At 36.7% G+C, this 22,800-nt stretch overlaps 1 protein-coding gene across 1 annotated transcript in view; it reads right to left on the bottom strand.

The window, feature by feature from the left end:
- DTNBP1 (dystrobrevin binding protein 1) overlaps window positions 1–21,790 on the bottom strand; it is a 69,500-nt gene extending 47,710 nt beyond the window's left edge. The window contains exons 1-5 of the mRNA XM_010000947.1: window positions 21,747–21,790; window positions 18,178–18,228; window positions 17,637–17,697; window positions 14,027–14,159; window positions 7,180–7,312 (exon numbers count right to left, since the gene is read on the bottom strand). Of these exons, the coding sequence (XP_009999249.1) occupies window positions 7,180–7,312; window positions 14,027–14,138 (245 nt within the window). The 5' untranslated portion in view covers window positions 14,139–14,159; window positions 17,637–17,697; window positions 18,178–18,228; window positions 21,747–21,790. The remainder of the gene's footprint in view (window positions 1–7,179; window positions 7,313–14,026; window positions 14,160–17,636; window positions 17,698–18,177; window positions 18,229–21,746) is intronic.
- Window positions 21,791–22,800: the final 1,010 nt, after the last annotated feature.

The raw sequence follows: 22,800 nt of genomic DNA, 5'->3' as shown, positions 1-22,800 counted from the left end.
AAAGCCTTGAAATAAGAAAAAAAAAAAAAAATCAACAAAAAACAAAACTACTACTAAAATAGGGCTGGGATTAAGCAGCAGGCAAGGTCTTCCATTTATCTGAAGAAACACTGACAGTGTCAGGATTCTTCACCATCAAATGTGAAATTTTATCCAGCAAAAGAGAATGGCAAAGAATTTATATAATGTTGCAATGGAGTTTTTTTGCTTCCATAATCAAATGGAGCTACAGAAGCAGCTTAAGTTTTTCCATGTCTGCCAGCAAGACTTCTACCACAACTTCACTGCCCATGATGGAACAGATCAAAGCAAAATTTTGTAACAGAAATTGCAAGCATTAACTGGTAATCAAGCTAATACATAAAACTGTAACCAAATACTATTCTCATATACTCAGCAGTTTCAGAGCACAGTGAAAGCGTTTCTCTTTGGATGTTTAAAAAAACAAACAAACAAATATTTTTCTTCATTAAGAACATTGGGGGTCACCTTTCAGGTGTTATCATTTAAAAGAACAGTAAAAATTAGGGAGATAGCATTAAACCCAGAAGAAAATGGTAGAAGGGAAATAATTAAAAGCAACCAAGTGTTCTGTCCTTTGCCAAGAGACTGATGCAGGCTGTTTAGCATTGGAACCCTTCCAAACTGGAATTTGAAACTGGAATAAAATTCTTAGCTCCCTCTAAAAGCTTATGCTTTCAGATGTAAGGTTTTGCACAGAACCCAGTTTTTACATTTTTACTTTCATCTTGTTACTATCCAAAAAAAGTGGACATATTTTAGATTTTTTTTTTAACTTCTATCTCAGTATGCAATGCCATTGGATAATTAAATGATACATGTATCAGCACAGTTTATTTATTTTCATCCTATAAACAAAACTTCAGGTATCAAAATTTAAAGCTGAAATTTGAGAGAAAAGATTTAAGAGATTTAAGAGAAGCTACAAACAACTACAAGCTACACAGAAATTTAAGAGAAGCCAAATTTTAAGAGAAGGTACAAACAACACCACCATCAAAGGCCAAAGCCACACAAAAAAATCCAGACCTTCCTTTAACTTGGCCATCAATTTTCCCATAAGGATGAAGAGGAAAAAAATCACAGTATTCAAAAACTTCATTCACTGTGACATATCATATGCCACAAGTTCACAAAAACAAAGCAGGAAAAAAAGCCTGTATCCCCACATGTACTGTTTACCATGGTTCCTCACAGCACAAATGCAATTGTAGCAGTTAGCAATTCAACTTACTACTTCAGGCATCCTCAACACATTGCTTTGACACAGGAATGTAAACTCCCTCAGAGAGGTGTTTTCAGTAAGTGTATTTAACACTTTTTTTTTAAAACAATTTTTAAACAAATTGGTTTTGGATGTAAGTTAAAAGGAACTATGAAAGATCTCAAGAAAGTAATTCATTGTGAAGAATGACAGAATTTATCAGGAGACATGATAACTGTTGCTCAAAAGCAGAGAATGGATTTTGGCATGGTAATGGGTAACACCCAAGCCCTGTTCTCCTGCCACTATCCATAATGAATTAATTACTTTGATAAACAATGCGTTTTTTATGTAAGGCAGAGTACAAAACAATTATTAATGGCAGTCCTAAACCACGTGTTTCTATTATTGGTACAGTAAGTCTGGACAAAGAATACCCAGTAGTAACAGATTGACAGGATTTGCAGATTATACCCAGTTACCAGCACTAGATAAAGGCAGAGAAAAGTTATGCAGGATTGATGAAATGTTTCACATTTTATAGAAAATATGAGTAAAAGGTGTTGTAAGATGCAGAGAATCCAACACTAACATTCAGTCTTTAATCACAGGTCACAAAAGCTAATAGAAAAAATATTTTAATGTGCCTATTCAAAAGCAAACAAAACTACAGGGAAAAGGTATGCAACACATCTCTTTGTAATAATGTCACTGTCTGTCTGTGTCAAACAAAGATCATCACAAAAGGGCGAAATTTAATCAACTTAAAAGTGACACGAATTATACTCCACATTTACACTTTGCAAATAATATAAAAAACTGCCAAAAACCCCCTACAATCTTTTGATCTGCTTTGTATTCAGCCTTGTCCAATGTTTTCAACACTTAGAGCACTGACACAAGTTCACTAATAATGAAACAAACTGCTCCTTTGGGTTTGATGCATGCAAAATACTATACTGCAAGTGTTCTTGCAAACAAAAGAAAATTTAGAGTGCTAAAATTACACAAAAGAAAGCACAATTATCAAAGAAACTTTTCCAAAGCTAGTGCAAACTCTTTTTTTTTGGATCAATAAGAATTCTAATTCCACATTTCTGTCCAAAGAAGCTGCAAAAAATGATAGCCATAAAATTAATTCCAGTCAGTTATCAACATTAAAACACTTCCTACTGATTGTCCTAGATACAAAATCAAACAGCAGGATGGAAAAGATCTCTGCAATGTGAACTCAGCTTTGAGCAAGAAACTGAGCCATACAGTTACTGCCTAATGAATACTCAAATCCAATCTTCCACTGCACATCTACCATGAAAGCTGTCCTGAAGATGATGAAGTTCTGCATCCACCCTTGCAAAATCATTATTGATGTACCCAGGTACACAGAGGTATAGCAGCTGAAGATCCGTCTATACCACCAGAAGACTGATCAAGAAGAAAATGGCATTAAAACCTTCCTTCAATGAAAATTTTTATGAGGACTGTGAAACATGCAGCTTGAGTCGTAGAAATAATTCACAGTACATTTAATGTTGGAAGGAAAAATGTAAGTTTGAAACACTTGCAATAATGGTGTATTTTTTATGTATAATAAATTAATTTGACAAATTAACATGCAAAGCTTAAAAGGGTAATGAAGATACAATTTAAATTTATCACTGCCAGATGGAAAGGAGTCATCACTGAAGACGACGAACTGTACAGATTCCTGTTCTAGCTTATCACTTGGGGAACACTATGGGATCTAAACAAGGTGTATGGACACACAAGTCTTCCTTCAGGCAATACAATTTTGTGTGGCAGTGTATTACCCGTTCAATCTTCCCTCTTCTGACCTTGGTAAAAAAAAATAATTAATTTAGGTTAAACAAGATCACCAAATAGTGGCAGCTTATTACAGCAATATAGCAGGAGGTAAAGATAATATTAGAACGCAACATGCAGCAGAAAAATAATAACAAATATTTTTGTATGTTAATGAGTAAATAACCATTAATTGGCCCAAGTTAGAATGAACTTTTCCAAAAAGCAGATTAGTCTGAATTGTCTAAAGTTTTTTGTATTTACTTTTTTAATGTCTGTGTCAACAGGCCTAACATAAACCACTGTATCTAACTGCAACAATCCTTACTGACCCCTCATGTGCCCAAAGCAATTAGAAGGAGGGATAAAACCAACAGAAGACGACAGAGATTAAATAAACTTATCAGCGGTAACTGATTAAGACATTTTCTCTAATCTCTACAATGCAACTGCCATACATTTTATAACCTTCTGAATGAGAGTCAAACATTCTTCTCCTCCAGCAATATAAAACCACCATTATGGAATGGCAATGCATCTAACAATAATGATGACAACCTGTCCAGCTCTTCTTCTACTGCACTAATTACCAAAGCATGACATTACACATTATTTGACAACAAATAAACCTTTAAAATACAAAAATTAGGAATAGATATACATTAAAAGTACCTACTTTTTCTTCAGGTAAACCGTTTCTTTAAATCTCACCAGAAAGGAAAAAAAAAATTAGTGCCACTAAATTTTGCAGTGTTACTAAACTTTCATCTCTTGAAGTACATCCTAGCTTCAGGGTATATTTCAGACTCAGGATTTTATACTACTTCATTAATTTCTCTGCCAGGTCTGTTCTGAATGCAGACAAGTACTGAAAACCAGAATGGATTTTTAAACAATAAGTGGAAAAAAAAATAAATTAATTCAGACAACTATGTATAAAGACAAATGACAGTGCAATGTATTCAGTCATTTCCAGTGATAAGGACTCTTTGCTGTCTCAAATATATTCCTACAAAATGTTGCAGTTGGGCAGCTACTTTTAATTGATAAAATAACCAGGAGGTTGTATTTTTTTTTTAAATGGTGATCCATCTGACATGGATATAAACAGTACTAAGAGCTTCACTGTCTGTACAGCTTCAGGACTGAAACATTTTATCTCATGCCATAAGCCTGCAAGTCTGTGCACACAAAAATTGACAAAAAAAGTGACTTTCTGACAGTGCTTCCTAAAGGATACAGTGCACTGCCTCAGAAATGGAAGCATTGCCATAGAAGAACAGGAGTTTTCTACAACTGGAAACAGAACATCCCCAGTAGATGGGTAAAGGGAAGGGATAGAAGACTTGTGCTTGACTGAGAAAGGACAGGAAACAAAACAACATGGTTTAATGCTAGCATACGTGCAAACAAGTGCAGCAAGACTATCTAGAGAAAACAAGGGTAGAATCCAGACTTCATACTGGCACCTTCCTTGATTAGCCAAGGACTTTGATTTAAAACCAAGAGAGCATATTAAAACTTCAGACATAAGCACACAAAAAAACAATCAATTCCCCCAAACACCAACCTTTAAAATACATAGTGGAACACACCTTGGGTTGATGAGTCTACTTTGGAACTAGTACTCAACACAGTGACAAAAAGGAAAAAATTGATCTGTTTGAACTGAAATAAAGTTGCTCTATTTAATAGGGAGACCTATTTTTGAAAATCAGTTCCCATAGTTACCATAAGCTGCATTTCAAAGGTTTTATGTTGACCTAAAATACTTTCTTCTGCATCTTTCATATAGGAAAATTTTTCAAAAGACTTAAAATGTGAGCTTCTAGTCTAAGCTCTAGAGTGACTTTATAATAAAACTAATTTTTAAAGTTACATTTAAAATAACCACAGTTTCTGGAGTTTGTGTTCATCTCAGTTTTCATTCCTATATTGTCCAAACACAGGAAACACTTTTTTTTTTTTTTTTAAACAAAACCACTCACTCTCTGGAAATAATTTTTTTGTTCATAGACTCATGAACCCCCATTTGATCTTTCAGTAGCTGATAGCACAGTAAAAACCCCAAACACTAAAGAGAGGAAGACAGAAAATTAGGTCCAAAAATACATAACAAATCACTCGCGTTACGTTCACTGACTATTAATTCTTCAAGTATCTGCATTGGCAAGTGTCCTAGTAACAAGCTAGCAGTTAATTTCTTACCTAAATAAATACAGTGGTAATGATCAACCAGATATTACCTGCATTTTTCCTGTTTTGTCTAGATCTGACCAAATGTAATCAGCTTATAATTACATTAAGTAGTTTGCTTAGCATTCTATTTATAAAACTGATTAGATACTGCAAAGCAGAGTAGGTAACAGTTTAACACTTCATAGGTGGAGAGGGAGCAAGGACGGTAGAGAGAACTTTAGAAATATTAAAGCATTTTAGAGGTTCCAAATCTGTTGCTTTATGCACATTCTAAATTTATGAGTTAGTTGGTTAAACAGCACGTATTTAGAATTTAAAAATTATTACTATTCAATATTTAATTAAGTAGGTCCAAAGAAATGAATATTTACCCATTCTAACTAATATTGACTCTTCTAGAGAGTGAAAAAATGGTGTTGCCCTGGCTTGGGAAAGAGAAAATCCAGGTTGTAGGAAAATGAAAAGACTACTGCTGAGGCCCTTGCCTGATGTTGATCTAACTGAACAGGATGTAAAAAAGGACACCGTGTGAGAAATTGCTGGATGTGACAGACAACATTTTAAGACACTAACAAAAGCTACAGATAGCACCATGAGGGATGGTTGGATTTCACAGATGGTAAAGACGAGTTAGCTGAGAAACAGCCAAACTTCACAGAAAATTGAAGCCGGACCTTTGACAAATAAGGGACGTTCTGGGAGGCAGAACTTGCAACCCCAACAGTAACCACATCTGTAACATAATAGGAGGCCAAGATTCTCTAGATAATGGTATCAAGAATACTAAATTTGAGTACAGATGAAGCAAAAACAGGACCAGTAGGGAAAAGTAATTAGAGGTAGATTATTTATCTGGGAGGAAACTGAGATTTAAAAAATAAAAAAAAAAGGTGCAAGGATGGCAAAAGGAGGGTCAGCAAAGAGGAAAACACATACACTATGTAAAAAGTGACCACTGCTGTCTGGCGTAGTCCTGTCCTTGATCAGCACATCCTAATTAGGACAGTAGACTAAAGCAGTTGTTCTGACCCATACCACAAGTAAAACCTCCTTCCACAACCAAGAGAAATGCAGAGGGTGCAAGGATACTTCCCTTGGCTAACAGGACACCTGGCTGGACAGATCAAGTAACCTGGCTACCCCTTTGTCAGTGCTGGCTCCAGGTATGTCAGCATCTGCATCTACCCACCACTCCCTAACACAGATCTGTCAGAAATGGCCTTTGACAAACTACTTTGATTTACCTCCTCATTTATATAATGAACTTAATACAACTTTTCTTATCTCCTTTAGTAACATTATTTTTGGCACTGACAGTAAAGAAAAAAGAAAGAAAGCCAACAGTTTAAGTTATTTAAGCTCCTAACATTTATCTCTTGCTATCTTATCTTTTAGGTAAATACGAAGCTTAATTGTTAGAGGTTCTGAGTTTTCATATATATGGCTACAAGTTGCACTTTGATTCCAAGAAGTAATACCCTGTCTTTACAAGTAAAAGAATGGCAGGAGAATAATTCCTTCAATACAAAACAAAAGGTACTCGTAAGTATAGGATAGGGTAGAACTGAAAGGAAGATAGAGGAAAATACAGTTCCTAAATTTACAGATATAGTATGTGAGGAAAAAACATTCAAAAATAATAGAGCAAGGGATTAATAGAAACAACAATTTATCAGTGCTTATCAACAACAGCCCTTACTCCGATTGTAAAGAATAAGAAGCATGACTTCATCTTAACAATGTAGTGATTTCCAAACACACAGTCTTTGTTCATCACCAAGGGTTAGACCAACACTTAATGAATGTATTACAAATTTGTAACTTTCTGTCAAAAGATTAGTGTTTCTTAAAAAGATTAAAATAAAGGGATTATATTATATATGCAGAAAAAAATAATCACAAAAGGCTTATATTTTATGCTAATTTATATTTATAGCAATTGTTTTATTTACCTTTTTGTTTTCTTGTAGTTTTCCAGCTGTAATGTCTGCATACATTTGTATCTTTCCAACTCATACTGTTCACATAGGTCCTCAAGACACAATAGATGATTCTCCATTTCCTCAAAGTTTGCCTCTAGCTGGGCTATAAGAAATACTTGTATGAACATCAAATTGTATCAATAGATGGACAACTCACCTGAACAGAAACAGGAATTCATAGAGGTACATAATTAACATGGTAATAATTACACATATATAAATGGCTCAGAAAAAAATAAATAAATTCTACCTCACATAACCTAGCATGGAGTGAGACCGGAACAACATTAAGGGAGATGTATTTGAGGTTCCCACTGCAGTAAGATGTTGCTGAACCATTAGATTTGCCCCAGCATCCTGTTCTCACAGGTTTGTGCTCTATATTCAGGAAAAGAAGCATCCAGAAACTCTAATTTAATTTTGCTTCTTGGGCACACTGCTAGTTTACCCATTCCTGCCAGCTACCAATCTGAGGAATAAAGCTCTATTGACCAAGACCAGTACCGATCTTAAACTATTCAAATTAAGCAAAAGCAATGCATATTGGGAGAATTTTAACTCCTACATGACCTCATGATAACATAAAACAATACAGACTTTGAAAGTTTACTCTAAAGACAGTCTAAAGACTGATATGCAAATCTCTAAATTTAGCTATTTTACACACCCATTCACCTAAAAACATACAAAACCTCCTAATCTCCTCTTCAACCATAACTGTTCAGAGTCTCAAGTTGAAAGAGACCACTCCTGTGAAAAGCCCTGTAAAACCTGATCTTATCTCATAGCTCACTCTGTTTTGAGTGGAAATTTATACTAGAGAACTCCTGAGGTCCCTTCTGACCTGAATTATCCCATGTGAATCTTGCATTGAGGGATCACTCTCCATGTGTGTTTAATGCTGAATGCAATGTCCCTCCTCAGGATCCCTAAGTGGAAAAACTATTTTTCCACACTCTAACCACCTAGTCACTCTTGTATGGAGCTGTGTGAATACAGAACTATTATTCAGCCTTTTGCCAGGACTTCTCCTGTAACAGAGGGATGGTAAATTGCAGGAGGAAGAATAAATCACACTTTTTACAAACACAATAGCAACCAAAAAACAGAAAGGATTTTGCAGTTCAGAGGCATACACTGCAATGGGTTAGTACCTGAACTTGATTGTTGATGCAAAGAACTACAAAGAAGATGGAATGATACAGTAGAAAACCTAAAGCAACTCTTGAGTTTTGGCAAATGGCTGTTACACCTTTGCCTCTAACAGACAGCAGCAATCTTCATAAAGTAAGAGACCAACCATTGAGTTGAAAGTAGGAAAAAAGTTATTTAATGTGTTTTGGATGCTCAAAAGAAGGAAACAGTAATTGGAAGGCATCAGTCAAGCTTTCAGTTCTGGTTTGGTCATTCTACTTGGAGTCTACCTTGAAGTATACAAAAATTCAACTCTCTTAGCCATTACTCAATTAGAAATTGCTATCCTAGCAGTCACCCTAGAAAAGCAAAAAGTTAAGACCTCATAAACAGATTTTCTAGCATGCACAGTAGAATTACTCCAATTAGTCTAATAAGATTTTTTAGTCCCTAACAGGTAAGGTACTGCTCTACAACAGTCAGAAAAGGAAACATGAATCATATGAAAAAATATCATGCACCAATATAGATTAGGGGTTGACCTGCTAGAAAGCAACCCCTGGAGAAGGACCTTGAGGCCCTGGTGGACAACAAATTACCCATGGGACAGCAATGTGCCCTTGTAGGCATGAGAGCCAAATAGTATCTTGGGACGTATTAAGAACAGTGTGGCCAGCAGGTCAATGAAGGTTCTCCTCCCCCTCTACTCTGCCCTCATAAGACCGCATCTGGAGTATTGTGTCCAGTTCTGGGCTCCCCAGTTCAAGGAGGACAGGGATATGCTGGAAAGACTCCAGTGGCAAGTTGTGAGGATGATTAAGGGACTGGAACATCTGTCATATGAAGAAAGGCTGAGAGACATGGAGCTGTTTAGTCTTGAGAAGAGAAGACTAAGAGGGAATCTTATTAATGCCTATAAATACCTGAAGGGGGATGTCAAGAATGGGCCAGTCTCTTCTCAGTGGTGCCCTGTGATAGGATGAAGTGAAACAGCACCAAGCTACAACACAGGAAGTTCAACCTCAATATGACAAAAAAAGTTCTTTACTGTGAGGGTGATGGAGCACTGGAACAGGTTGCCCAGGGAGATAGTTAAGTCTTCTCTGGAGACTTTCAAGACCTGTATGGATGCGTTCCTGTGTGATCTGCCCTATGTTGTTTCTGCTGCAGCAGGGGGTTGGACTTGACGATCTTCAGAGGTCCTTTCCAACCTTTATGATCAGCAAAGATTTTTAAAAAATTATTTATCTGTATACAGATCACTTGTGGGGTTAGGGAGGAAAGGAACCAAAATGAAGGTAGTTGATAATGGAAACAAGTCGAGGAATACAAAATGTCTTCAGTTCTACACACTGTGATGTGGAATGTGCATTGTTTACTACATACTCAACTTCCTCTCACAAAATCCAGATGTATTCAAAGGGAAGTATCATGACTACAATTATGACTGGTGGCCTCTTTTTGCTTAAGAAATGGACTGAGTGCATTAAAATCCAAATGCCTGTATTATGCTAACTTGCTTTTCAGAATGATTGCTCACTTATTAATTTGCAAAATTCACAAGCACAGCAGGGCTCAAGGAAATTTAGTAAGGTACCTATCAACTGCTGTTTTTTTCCACTTAAAACCCCACCACCTGCTCTGCTGTACTTGCTATTTAAATAGCATTAAGAGACAAAAACAAATAATAGGAAAGTAAAGAGGATGAAGAAAAGTGAATTATAGAGGGCAACTGATTCCTAGCACTAGCATTTGAGCAGCCTCTAGTGGGAATTGCAGAAAACACCGTGCTCCTGAAGAAGAGGCATGAGCACTTCAGATCTCTCCGGAAGGTAACAATCCTGCTCTACCTGCAACTTCTTTTCCAGCTCTTAAAGCAATCCCACAAACCAGTGGTCCGCCAACAATCACCCTCTCACTCTGAACCAGCAATGCTATGGAGGAGAAAAACACCTTCTCCTTTTTAATCTTTTTAGGGAGGTTTAAAAAAAACAAAACCACAACAAATCAAAAAACACAACACCACAAAAAAACTTGTACATTCTGATTAAGAACTGTCCTGTATAATAATATTCCACATGTGGTAGAAATTGTATTTTCTAATTAGCTGTAAAAATAACTTGTTCTTTCAGTCACATCATTACAATTACATTAGTTTGGCCTGTATTTCTTACACTATCACAGGTATAACACTATTGCAAGTTTTAGTTTTGAGTTTCAATTTTTTTAAAGTATGTTAGCATTGAATCAAATTACATTAGATCACATTATCTTTCATCAATGCACACTGTTCTTCTTAGTTTATCAGCTACTTAAGATACTAAAGTGTACATAGTTTACCTAATTTAAATTTACTACACAAAATTTCTTTTAACTGAAACCTATGTTATCTATCTTCTGCAATACAAAAATTGTTAGAAAAGCTAAATCACAGCTGTATATTCAGAAAACATTACAGCTTTTCCTACAATAACTTTAAATGTAGCTTTCCTACACTGTCCCAGGCACCAAAACAACAGAAGCCACCAATGAGTATGAAAGACATTTTTGCAAAGTTCATTAATTTCTTAACTAAAAGGCAAAAAGGCAGAACACAGAAAGAATAGAAACAATTTTATCAAATAAGTTCTCTTTACCTCTAGATCAGACAGGGACACAGATTACAAAGCTTAAAATGAACACTGAAAGACATATATATACAAAAAGGACTCATTCACCAGCAACACTCATAACAATTATTTACATGACTACAGTTCTATCAGCGCTCAATTTTTGTTTGATTTTAAAGACCTAAAACCCAGTTAGTATAAGACCATTTACACAAAGCTGAAGTAGCTTCTTTGCTGAATGGATTGAGAACAGCCTTGAGGGGAAGGACCTAAGGGTGTTGGTTGATGAAAAGCTCAACATGAGCCAGCAATGTGCACTTCCAGCCCAGAAAGCCAACCATGTCCTGGGCTGCATCAAAAGAACGGTTGCCAACAGCTCAAGGGAGGTGATTCTCACCCTCTACTTCACTCTCCTGAGGCCCTACCTAGAGTACTGTGTCCAGTTCTGGAGACCTCAACACAGGAAGGACATGGAGCTGTTGGAGTGAGTCTAGAGGAAAGCCATGAAGATGCTCAGAGGGCTGGAACACCTCTCCTATGAAGACAGGCTGAGAGAGTTGGAGTTGTTTGGCCTGGAGAAGAGAAGGCTTCAGAGAGACTTTACAGCAGCCTTCCAGTGCCTGAAGGGGGCCTACAAGAAAGCTGTTGAAGGACTTTTCACCTGGGTGCATAGTGATAGAACAGAGACTTAGGCTAAACATTAGGAAGAAATTCCTTAGTGTGAGGGTGGTGAGACATTGGAACAGGTTGCCCAGGGAGGTTGTGGAGGCCCCCTCTTTGGAAGTGTTCAAGGACAGGTTGGATGGGGTTTTGAGCAACCTGGTCTAGTGGGGAAGTGTCCCTGCCCATGCAGGGGGTTGGAACTAGATGACCTTTAAGGTCCCTTCCAACCCTAGCCATTCTATGATTCTATGAAAAAGGCTCATTTGCATTATCTGAAATTTCTTCTTTCAAAAGCAGCCAGGGTTTCCTATCCAGTTTCAAAACGGAAGATTGATCAGAAGTGTATCGTGTCACAACACTGAACTTTTCATAAGCAAAAATCAGACAAATTACATCTTGCATGCACAATCCAGGACACAGTAGTTTACTATTCTATATTCACATATTTTTTGCACACAACGTTTCATTTGCATTTAAAATTCACAGCCACAGTATTAATCTCCTCTTGGAAAAGTGCATAGAGTTTACACTTAGAAAAGGCAGATAACTCAGAATTATAAAAACTAAAAACAGTGAGCAGAACATCACAGCAGATTCCTAGTAAATCACTTCCCGATGTTGAAATTGGTGTAAGTTATACCTTTCTCTTCAAATACATGCTATAAAACTTACCAGAAAAACCCAATTCAAAAACTCACAGTGGCTAGGAGGAACTAAGAAAACCTCTAGGTGAATTACTTGAAAAGTGATATACGAGGTGAGGCTAGATGATATGGTTCCAATCTCACAACCTTAACAGTACATTTTAAAGTTCATTAGCTTCCCTGAGCCGACTGCTTAATGCTTTCATAAATCCTGCTTGTACGGTATCAAAAATATTCTAGAGACACTGAGCCTTCTTCAAAAAATTCTGCAATCAGAGTGAGATTAATTCTGGTTCACAAAATCGTAATATTAGGAATGGAAAGGTAACCCCAATTCATCAGGATTTACAGTATTTGCAAATATGAACTCTAAGGATAATTCCGCTAGGTTTTATTATATTGATTATCTTTGGTGTACCAGCAGACTGCATCATTTCATGTAGTATTATATTAAAAACAGTATTTAAACAAATCATTATTTGAACTGGTATTTCCTAAGAAAATAATTGAGCTTTCAAAGAGTCAACATTAATGGTTACCACACATGATAGAGCCTTAACAAATAAGGTGATATTAGAAAAATTGTTATAAAAAAAGAAATACATTCCTTGGTTCAAAAAGAAATCGTGAAGCTATTACCAGCCTGCCTAGGAACAAAAGCTGATTTGTGCATATCTACTGAAAAATGAGAAATAAGCCTCTGAACACAGGAAAGAACTCTCCTTTTCTTCACATGCCAGCACACAAATCCAGCCCACTCCACATATAAAAAGACCTCCAATTACTTGAAGAATTTCTGCATACTTCCCAACTGGTCTAAGAATAGTGCAGGCAAAGTCCCTGGGGACGTAGCTACTAAATTCCATGCACAGACAGCAATTTTTCAAAACTTTAATTTGATGCAACCTGTTGCCTCCATGAAAATCTATTCAAGAGGCCTACTGCTGACAGAAAGGCTTGCTGCTGGCGAAGCGCTGCATCCCCATTTCAAGGGTCAGTAACACTAGAGTTTTTCAGAGAATAAGAGGCCAGAACATTTTTTCCTAATTTCATTTCCAACAGTGGATCAACTGTTTTGTATGAGAGGTTTCCAGAAGCAGTGCACTAAAACAGTCGTCTTTTAATTTTTAAATCGAAATATTAACATTTGGTAAAGTTATAATATTTGGAACCCATGTAACAAGCATGAGGTATTTGGTAAGCTTAATACTCAGCATTGCTAGTTTCACCTATGAAAAATAAGTAGCACTTCAGAATAGTTTAACCCTGTACATTAACGTCAACTAAGGAAGCTGGTTTTAGAAGCAACAATTACTCTCAACAAAAATTTCTCCCTTCAAATTGTCCCAAGCCAGGTAAATTTCTTAACCGCCCCTCCCCCCCCTAGCCCCAATGTTTTAAAATAAATTGTTATATAAAATTACTCAATAGACTCAATCTAAGAGAAGCAACCACATACAAATGTTCACATTACTTACAAGTCTCTGTGAATTAAAAAGACTTCAACAATAATAATTTTCAGCTGTTCACATCAAGATACACAGTTGCCAGAGATGGCACGTACAATATTTTAACAGCTGGGACAACAGCCACTACTAATTTTCTTCTGTTTACAAAGCCAGTTTGTTTAAAAAGTGCTGGTTTACAATAGAAAGTGCGTGTTTGGGATACAAAATTAAATTATATTTTTGCAAAGCCCACAACAGCTGAACTTCAGTATAATCCTCTGCACTGACTTAAATGGTTGCTGTACCTATAAAACCTTACCTAAGCTTGCTGTGAGGCATTCCAGATCTGCTAAAAATCCAGGTATTTGTTGGAGTTGACCCTGTAGTTCCACCAGACTGTTCCTTTTCTTCTCCCAGTGTGCAGAAAGCATCACAACTTCACTATCCACCAGCTGAAAGAAAAGTTATTTACTTTACTTGCAAACTTATGTACTTATTCACAAGAATCTTGACTAATTTTAAGAGTTCATGCATCTGCAAGTGTAAGGTCAGCACAGAAACCTTACAGAATGGCTAGTTGTGTACTTCTCAAGTAAATATACAATATGCTCAAGAAAGACCCAGTAGAATGAAATATTTATATAAAAATGTATTAAAAGGTATTTCTCAATATACCAATCAATGCAGGAAATATTTTATGGATTTTATTAACTCTAAGTAGCACGTATCTGGAATTGTTTGACAGTTTGTATTGTGTTGTTACACAATAACAGCTGGCAGTGCTGCAATGTATTTGGAACAGTAACTTAGTTTAATGGTGCTAGCTATACCAACTTAATCAATAAAATCAAGATAGCTTAGTTTGCTTGGCATGTTTTTACCACCTATTATCACTCCAGAAAACAGAATGTTTGATTTAGAAGAAACACAAGTTCCAGAACCAGCTTCATTTTCAGAAATTACAAGTCTGGGACACACTATCTTTGCAACATCAAAATCAAATTACAATCATGATTAGAGCTGTCCGTAGTAACAATACAACTGAAAATTCTGCACTTTAAATACTCTAGAAAATTCAAGGAATTACATTTTTTTTTTAAAGTTGCCTTTTTAACAGTCCTGCTTTCTGTTCTTGTGATAATCTCAGCTGCAGTAGTTGCCAAGTCGTTATGAACACACTCCTACATGAGTTACATTCTTGTTGTTTGAGTCCCCCTAATTTTATTGTACATAGTATAATCAGGAGACAATACACTGTTTAAGAGTTTTAGTTACATAGGCCAATTTCTATGAAAAAAGCAAGACCAAGAGATCCTAAGTAACAAATGTTTTGCTTATAAGTGATACTATAGATGACTGAGTTTTGTTTTCCTTGCTCTTACTTCCATCATTCATTCTTCCTCTTGCACACAACTGCAGCCTTTGGCTGTATCTGCATTCTGAATTCCTTAGTTTTTGTAGAATTTAGTTGCAGAAACCAAAAAAAGTCTGAGCAATGGGGAAAGAAAGTTCTCAGATATTTACAGTTCTACCAACTTCAGACAGATTCTTTTAGAAGAATGACAACTTCTCCCATTTACAAATTATTAAAATAAAGCAAACTATTTTAAATTTATATCTGTTAATCAGTAAAACAAACAAAACCATCATAAGATGAGGGCAAACAGTAGAAAAATACTTCAGCTCAGGGAAAATTAAATGCAGCTAAAATTACAAGCACATAAAGGCAGTATTTTTAGGACAATATTGTAGTTGGAACTAGTAGTTAGCATCAATAATTTTCCATGATAAGACTGTAGACATCAATTAAAGCTTGACATTTTCACATTCCTTTCTCTATTCAACATTTATAAACTACTCATGCAGTCTTACTCATCTGCTATAGCCCAGTACCAGACACAGGATACTGAACAAGGGACCTTTAGGTCTGATATAGTAGAGTCAATCTTGTGTGCTTACACAATTCTTGCATTATTGAACCCTGTATTTGCTACTTTTATAAAAAAGAAACAAACAAAAAACCCCAAGTAATACCTATTTCAGATTCTCCCAAAAGTAAATGTCTGAATTTAATGGTAAATTTCAGTCTTTTCAGAAGCTTTTCATTCCAGTTTTCACACACAACCATACCATGTGAGATTAAGGTTACAATGGTTTTATACATGTGAAACCTCACATTGTTTTCAGAACTACAGTTTTTAAAGCAAACTATCGTAAGCATTATAAAATTGGAAGCAAGTAATCTAAAAGGTTTTATAAAAAATCATCATCAGTAACGTACACAAAGCTGGTAGAGAGAAATTAATCTCTAATAACTGAAGGTTTTTACTGGAACAGGTGGCCCATACTATTAGGCAAAAGACAGAAGAACCTAAGGTAGTATTTGCCTCACTCTAAACAGGCCTCTTCAAAATATAATAAGCAATGAGGTTTTTATCCACTGAAACAAGATACAGAGAAGACTCCTAAGGAAACCAGAAGAGTCAGGGAGGATTCAGCTGGCCAAAGTGAAGGTTTCACCCAGGACAAAGAACCCCACAGCTCAGCCCGGCTGTGCATGGTGGCCAACAAGCTTTGAAATGGAAGGTCTGGTGCAGACCTCCAGGAGAGAAGAGCCATGCACTGGTAGCAGTTACTGGAAGTTTTCTTTCCTTTCATTCTAGAAATAAGCCACACAACTTGTAACTTTACTTCTAGGATAAGAAAACTGAATTAGGAGAAAGTACACACACTTCCAGCCAGACAAGTCAAACCTTGTTGTTTCCTCTTCACTAGGAGAAGACAGCAGCATCAAGCAGCAGTCCTGACCTCATACTAACCCACCAGCTTTCCCCAAGCCAAAATCTATTCTGTATTTTCCCAGCACCAAGCCCCAGTGCTTTTAAAGAGCTACAGAAACAGTATACAACATGCTTTTCGCAACTGCTTACATTGCATCACATTACTTAATGTTTTAATTACATTACTGTTTATACTACACTACATTGTTTACATTACTATTTATTGTTTACATTGCCATTTATTGGCAATGTTAAGATGGCTTCAGCAGTCTCAAAATAATATTCACAGCTAATTTAAAATCTTTCAAGAATTGCAGAAGAGTCCAGAAAATGATGATTTGAACTTCTGGATGTGTGTTAACCAACACCTTTTCATCACACTATTGACAAAGCTGTGCTTCTCAATACCCTTCTCTAACCTAACATCCCACAGAATAACAGTAAGTTAGTATAATTAATATTTTTTGCTTAAGTGCAAGTAGTGACTGCAACTATCTGAACAAAGGATGGAAGACAGGAATTTCTGGGTGCCAATGTATAAGTCAATAAGTACTTTAAAAGCACTAGAAAATTCTCATGTTCAGTGTTTACTATAGTAATCGAAATATCAGAAAGTAAACAGGAGAATTAACTGTAGATAATTCTTGTTACGTGATACCTTGTAAGAAACATGATCCCAGAGAATTTGTTTTTACAATATAAATATTTAATAATTTAAGAACACTAATTTTTGACCAAGTATCATCAAATCTGGAAGAGCTGTTTGAAAGAAGATCTGGACCTTCTGAGCCATTCCATGAGCTCCCTGGCAAACACCATCTTAAAAAAACTAAGGGTTTGGTCTTCCAAGGTAACCATTGCTCTGAGACTGGCTGGGCAGTGGTCTACTTGTGGAAGGTTGTGAGTGACTGCTTTTGTTTTATCTCTGTTCTTCAACTATTAAACTGTATTTATCTTGAGCCAAGAGTTTTTTCTCATTTTGTTCTTCCTGTTCTCTCCTCTGCCCCACTGGTGGGGAGTGAACAACACTGTGTGGGTGCTTAACTAGTGGTCAGCATCAACCCAGTACACTGGTACTAAAAATTGTAGTTTAAAAATATCTACACATTTAAAAATACTTCATGTGTGGCATTGTTATTCTTTTCTTACCTCTCCAGCTTTTGCACAATCCTTGGCTCCTTTGTGAAGGGCAGCCCAAGCATCTTCGTACCTGAAGAGAAGGCAAATAAAGGGCTATTTTTACTGTGTTTGCCTTACAAAGAGAGGACTTCATGGATGCCACTGTGCTTATGTCTATAGGGGCTACCAGAAGTAACAGTTTAAAGAGATGTTTTGGTAAAACAGTAAATACCAGAAAGAAACACACAGCAAGAAATAGTACCAATGAAAAAGTGATTCAGGTTTTTTAAACTGCTAGCTTACATTAAGAGCTAAATAGACTCAGCAATATTTATAAGACTACATGTGTTGCTTTTCCTCCTGAACTTCTGTTTCATTAACACAACAGCATTTAAGGATTGGGAAAGCTTTAAACAATTTTATCATCCAGTAACCACCCCCACTCTACTCACTGCAGAATATAAAAAAACCTATCAGTAACAGCTTTATTTTCTTCTCATTTTCTTAACCTAATAAAGTGATTTCTGAAATTACAGGAAGCAGACACTAACAAAGAAAAGGAAGGTCATACCTGCTCAGTAATTCCAGTCCAGCAGAAAACTCTGGCAAACCCTGAACATTTCTGTAAAATAGATTGTAAATATACAAATGTTGTTAATTAATAGAAGGCTGTTACAAAAAATGCATGCACAAACATCTGCATTTAATAGACATGCTGAACACAGAAACATTACATACTGTTCACTTTCACAAACATTTTGTCAATTCTGATTTAAAATGCATTACACAGTGAATGTTCCAAAGTTAGGGTTGGGGCTTTTTCCTCTTGTTATTTTATAATAACCCATTCTTACCTCTTTTTGACTATGTTCGTGAAAAACAACTGTACCACAAATTAATCTCTTAAAAGTTAACAGAGGTTTTGCCTTGTTTTAACTTTAAACAGTGGACAGAAACATTCTGAAAATAAGACTACTACACATGTTATGTCCCTCAGTAAAGATATTGCACTTAATGTATTGTACATTAAAAATAAATAGTAAGCAAAGAACCTCTGCCAGTTTAATGTTCTAATGATATCCCATTGGATGCATACATTTTAATTAATAACAGGTTGAAATATAAAGGCAATTCATTATTAGTTAAAGAAAATTAAAAATGCAACATTTTTTAGGACATATAATGTGAAGGTCTTGATGTCAACAAAGATTCATCTCTTGGTAGTTTAGCTGAGTAGGTTGTTTTGCAGTACCATACAAACAATTTGAAAGGAAAAAAAACAAACCTGTGAGGAACCTGTTCCACTGACTGATTGTCCTAATGAGGAAAAAGCTTTTCCTTCAACTCATCCTGTCGGAACATCTCCTGTTTCAACTTATGCCTATTGCCTTTTGTGTTCCTATCACATACTAGAGTCAAGAGTCTGGCTGCATCTCCATAATCTCTGCATAGGGAATGAAGGGCTGCTATTAGGTCTCCCCAAAGACCTAAGTTTTCCAGGCTCAACAAGTTCCTGTCTCAGCCTTTCCTTACATAAAGAGAGTTTCAACCTCAACCTGGAGCAAGTTTAGTCAGGGGCCATCAATACGGTAATCAAAATCTTTCTTACATCAGGTGCCCAAAACAGTAGCTAGATGTGCTGAGTGTGGGAAATAATCACCTCCCTCAATTCCACTGCCTGTGATCCTTTTCATAAATCCCAGGAGCTGCTGGCTTTCCTTGCTGCCAGACACATTGCTGGCTCACTTTCAGCTTGCTGGCTGCCAAGACTCCCCAGGGTCATTTCAGCAAAGCTGCTTCTGGTAGTCAGTCAGCACCAGTCTGTATTTTTGCAGAGGATACTTTTCCTCCCAGGGAGAGACCTTGGATTTTTACCTCTTGAATTTCATGAAGTACCTCTTGACCCACATGGTCCTATTCAGGTTGGAATAGACCCTTGGGATCACCCAGTCCAACCATCATCCCTACTCCACAAAGTTCTCCCCTAAACCATATCAACCAACACCACATCCAAACGACCCTTAAACACATCCAGGGATGGTGACTCAACCAACTCCCTGAGCAGCCTATTCCAGTGTCTAACCAGTCTCTCTGTGAAAAATGTTGTCCTAATGTCCAGTCTAAACCTCCCCTGTTGTAGCTTGAAGCCTTTCCCTTTTTGTCCTGGTTTGAGCCAGGATGAAGCCAATTTTTCTTTTTACTGATTTTTTTTCCTTCAGTAAGCTTTCTTGTAACTAGCAACAGTGTGTTCTGCTAGGTAAGCTCAGAGGAAGGTCAGAGATCACAGAAGACAACTTCCTACCTTGTTCTTCTTCCCTTCTCTTCCATCCATGGCCGGCGTCCGGGGAGGACTCTGTTCATCCATCACCGTCGACCCTTAGGCTCGAGATCTCCTGACCCCCATAACTCTCTGCTTTCTCCAGCAGCAGCTCCGGGATTCCTCGGGACTCTTCCCAGTTCAGGGAAGTGCTGTGGGAGTTGCTGGGGTGGGGGGAGGCGAGAGGCTTTTGCCCATACCTGAACATATCTGTACATAATTGTATATATTTTCTTGTATGATTCATTAGTGTTTTAATTAAAGCTGTGTAGTTTAGTTTTCAATCCAGCCAAGTCTCTCTCTTTTTCTCTCTCCTTCCCTACCTGGGTTGGGGGAGGGAGGGGATCGAGAGCATTGTTGTCGGACCCGAGTCAAACGGTGACAACAATTAATTGGTGACAATAATTTATTTATTTAATTAAAACAAAACATTCCACTGTCTTATCAGCCTAGCAGAACACACTGTTGCTAGTTACAAGAAAGCTTACTGAAGGAAAAAAATCAGTAAAAAGAAAAATTGGCTTCATCCTGGCTCAAACCAGGACACTTTTGTTTAGTCACTAATTACCTGTGAAAAGAGACCAGCACCACCCTCTCTACCTTTCAGGTAGTTGTAGAGACTGATGAGGTCTTTCTTCAGCTTCCTCTTCCTCAAACTAAACATTCCCAGCTCCTTCAAGCATTCTTCTTCTTGACTGCATCCTAATGTGTTGTCCTTTCAGCAAGGAACTTAAAGCCCACCACAAGAATGGAGGTTTACTGATACAGACAGTTCCTCAAGCTTTTTAGAGAAGACATCATTCACTACCTGATTGGACTGTCAGAAACAAACATTGCTATATCACCTTTACTTGCCCTCTCCTCTGATCCTGACACACAAGCTCTCAGCCATTCTACAAACAAGCTAAGCTGTATTTGTCCCAGAACTTTAACAGCAATGCAGATATCACTCTGGTACTCCCCTGTTTGTGATAACCCAATGGGTTTACCCTGTGCTTTTCTCAAAAAGTGATAGAAACTTACAGTACACCAGATGAACCAAACATTGATGGATTGGAAACATACAAAGAAGACAGTTGCCTAGAATAATTTCATTCAAACCTTCATCCATTCTTAGTTCAGTTTGCATGTCTTGACAATACAACCAGTGTTCTGTTAAAAAGCCTTTACATTCAAAACACTGAGCTTCAGAACTTCCTACACTTTGTTTCAGATGCCTTATTTTCTGTTCAGGGCTTGTTTTAAAACTGATTGGTTTCTACACACTGTGTTTTAGTAAGAACATGCTTTACACGAAAGCACATTGGAGTTTATTTGAAGAAGCAACATTCACAGGTGTCATACACATTAAATAGTCTGCAGAAGATAAAAGCATCAAAATTCTTAAATCTTGCAAGAGATGAAAAAAAGGTAACTGAAGTACTCCATTATACATACATTTTCCACACTAAAAAGTCTCATACACTAACAATAACTGAATTACAATTTAACACACGATATTCAAAGAGAATGTAAATAACTACATTTCAGTGTATTGCAACCTGAATCATGTACAAAGTACTACAATAATGTTGAATATTCATATAATTTAAGCAGTTATTTATACAGTGATTGATAGTACTGAGAAATTATTTAGGCTTATCAATTAAGGTTTTATTAAGCCAAGTGTTCCCTTGGTATAAGGTTTAAGCTCTTCTGTTATCAAAGATTCTGTAAAATTATACACAAATGTTTTTGTAACTGGCTCATATATATTAGCTGCTTTCAAATTTTTCTTAATAACATCCTATATCAATGCCATACATTAAGATGTTTAGAAGTACCTCTGCCTGCTTTTTTTTGCTTCTCTTGATTTGTCACCCAAAGTCTTCAACCTATAAATTAAAACACAAAATGATCAGGCATTTCCAACACTAAAAACAGAGAACAAGTTGTTTGAACACATAATATGTTCATTCCAGTCTATTACCATTAACTTTGTTTCAGCTTGTTTCAAAAATCAATAAAATTTCACTTGGGTTTGTGGAGACAAAATTTCATCATATAAAATTACCTCTACCTACACTGATTCTAAATTGTGAGATTTTTCTACAAGTGAATCAAGCAAGTATGAGTAGTTTAATGGGAGCTAATCCAGGTCATCCAGTTCTTGATACTGTTTCCTTAGCAGACAGGCACTAAAGATCTGCATAGAAATAATCAATCCAATCCTGAAAAATGCCCTTTACCTGAAGGCATATGTGCCAAGCAAAAGCATAACAGTCACAGTGACATTTGTACCCACTTGCCATAAGTCTGCCAACACAAAACTAGCATGAGCCCAACTTTTCTCTGCCAGCTATAAGAATTTCCAGCAGCATCAACACAGTGTGCTGCTACACATCTAAGGCTTGTTTCACCTATTTTCACACAATTTTGAACAGACTGGTACCTTACTCCTAAAAAAAACATAAAAAAAACCCCAAAATCCCAACCAACAACAACCAACGTACACAAACACCATACAAATCTTTTCCACACTTGACTTATTTTCAGTCACCTCATATATGCCAGTCAAGTTGGCATGGCAGAGTGAGAACCAAAACCTCCTGCTATTCTCCAATTACCAAGCTGATGGGTGTCCTCAGCCTCTATGCCCTTCAGAGTCCTAGCTATCCAGGACAGCAAGGATTAGGAAGAAGTAAAGGACACATAGACATGAGCAATATGGAAATGAGCTATAAGCTCCAAAAATATCCTCCAGATGTGACAAGAGAGATACATAAACCTGACTAACTCAGTGACTGAGAAACACCCCTAATACAAAGATATGCAGACTGCTCCTAGGATGAGCCAAATCAGTCCCCCAGTCTCAGACACCACCAATTTTTCTGGAAC

The sequence above is a fragment of the Chaetura pelagica genome, unplaced genomic scaffold (genome assembly GCF_000747805.2).
Source record: "Chaetura pelagica isolate M959 unplaced genomic scaffold, ChaPel_1.0 scaffold104, whole genome shotgun sequence".
NCBI classification, from domain to species: Eukaryota; Metazoa; Chordata; class Aves; order Apodiformes; family Apodidae; genus Chaetura; species Chaetura pelagica.
The sequence above is the reverse complement of the archived record's forward strand: the minus strand, read 5'-3'. Positions and strand labels throughout refer to the sequence as shown.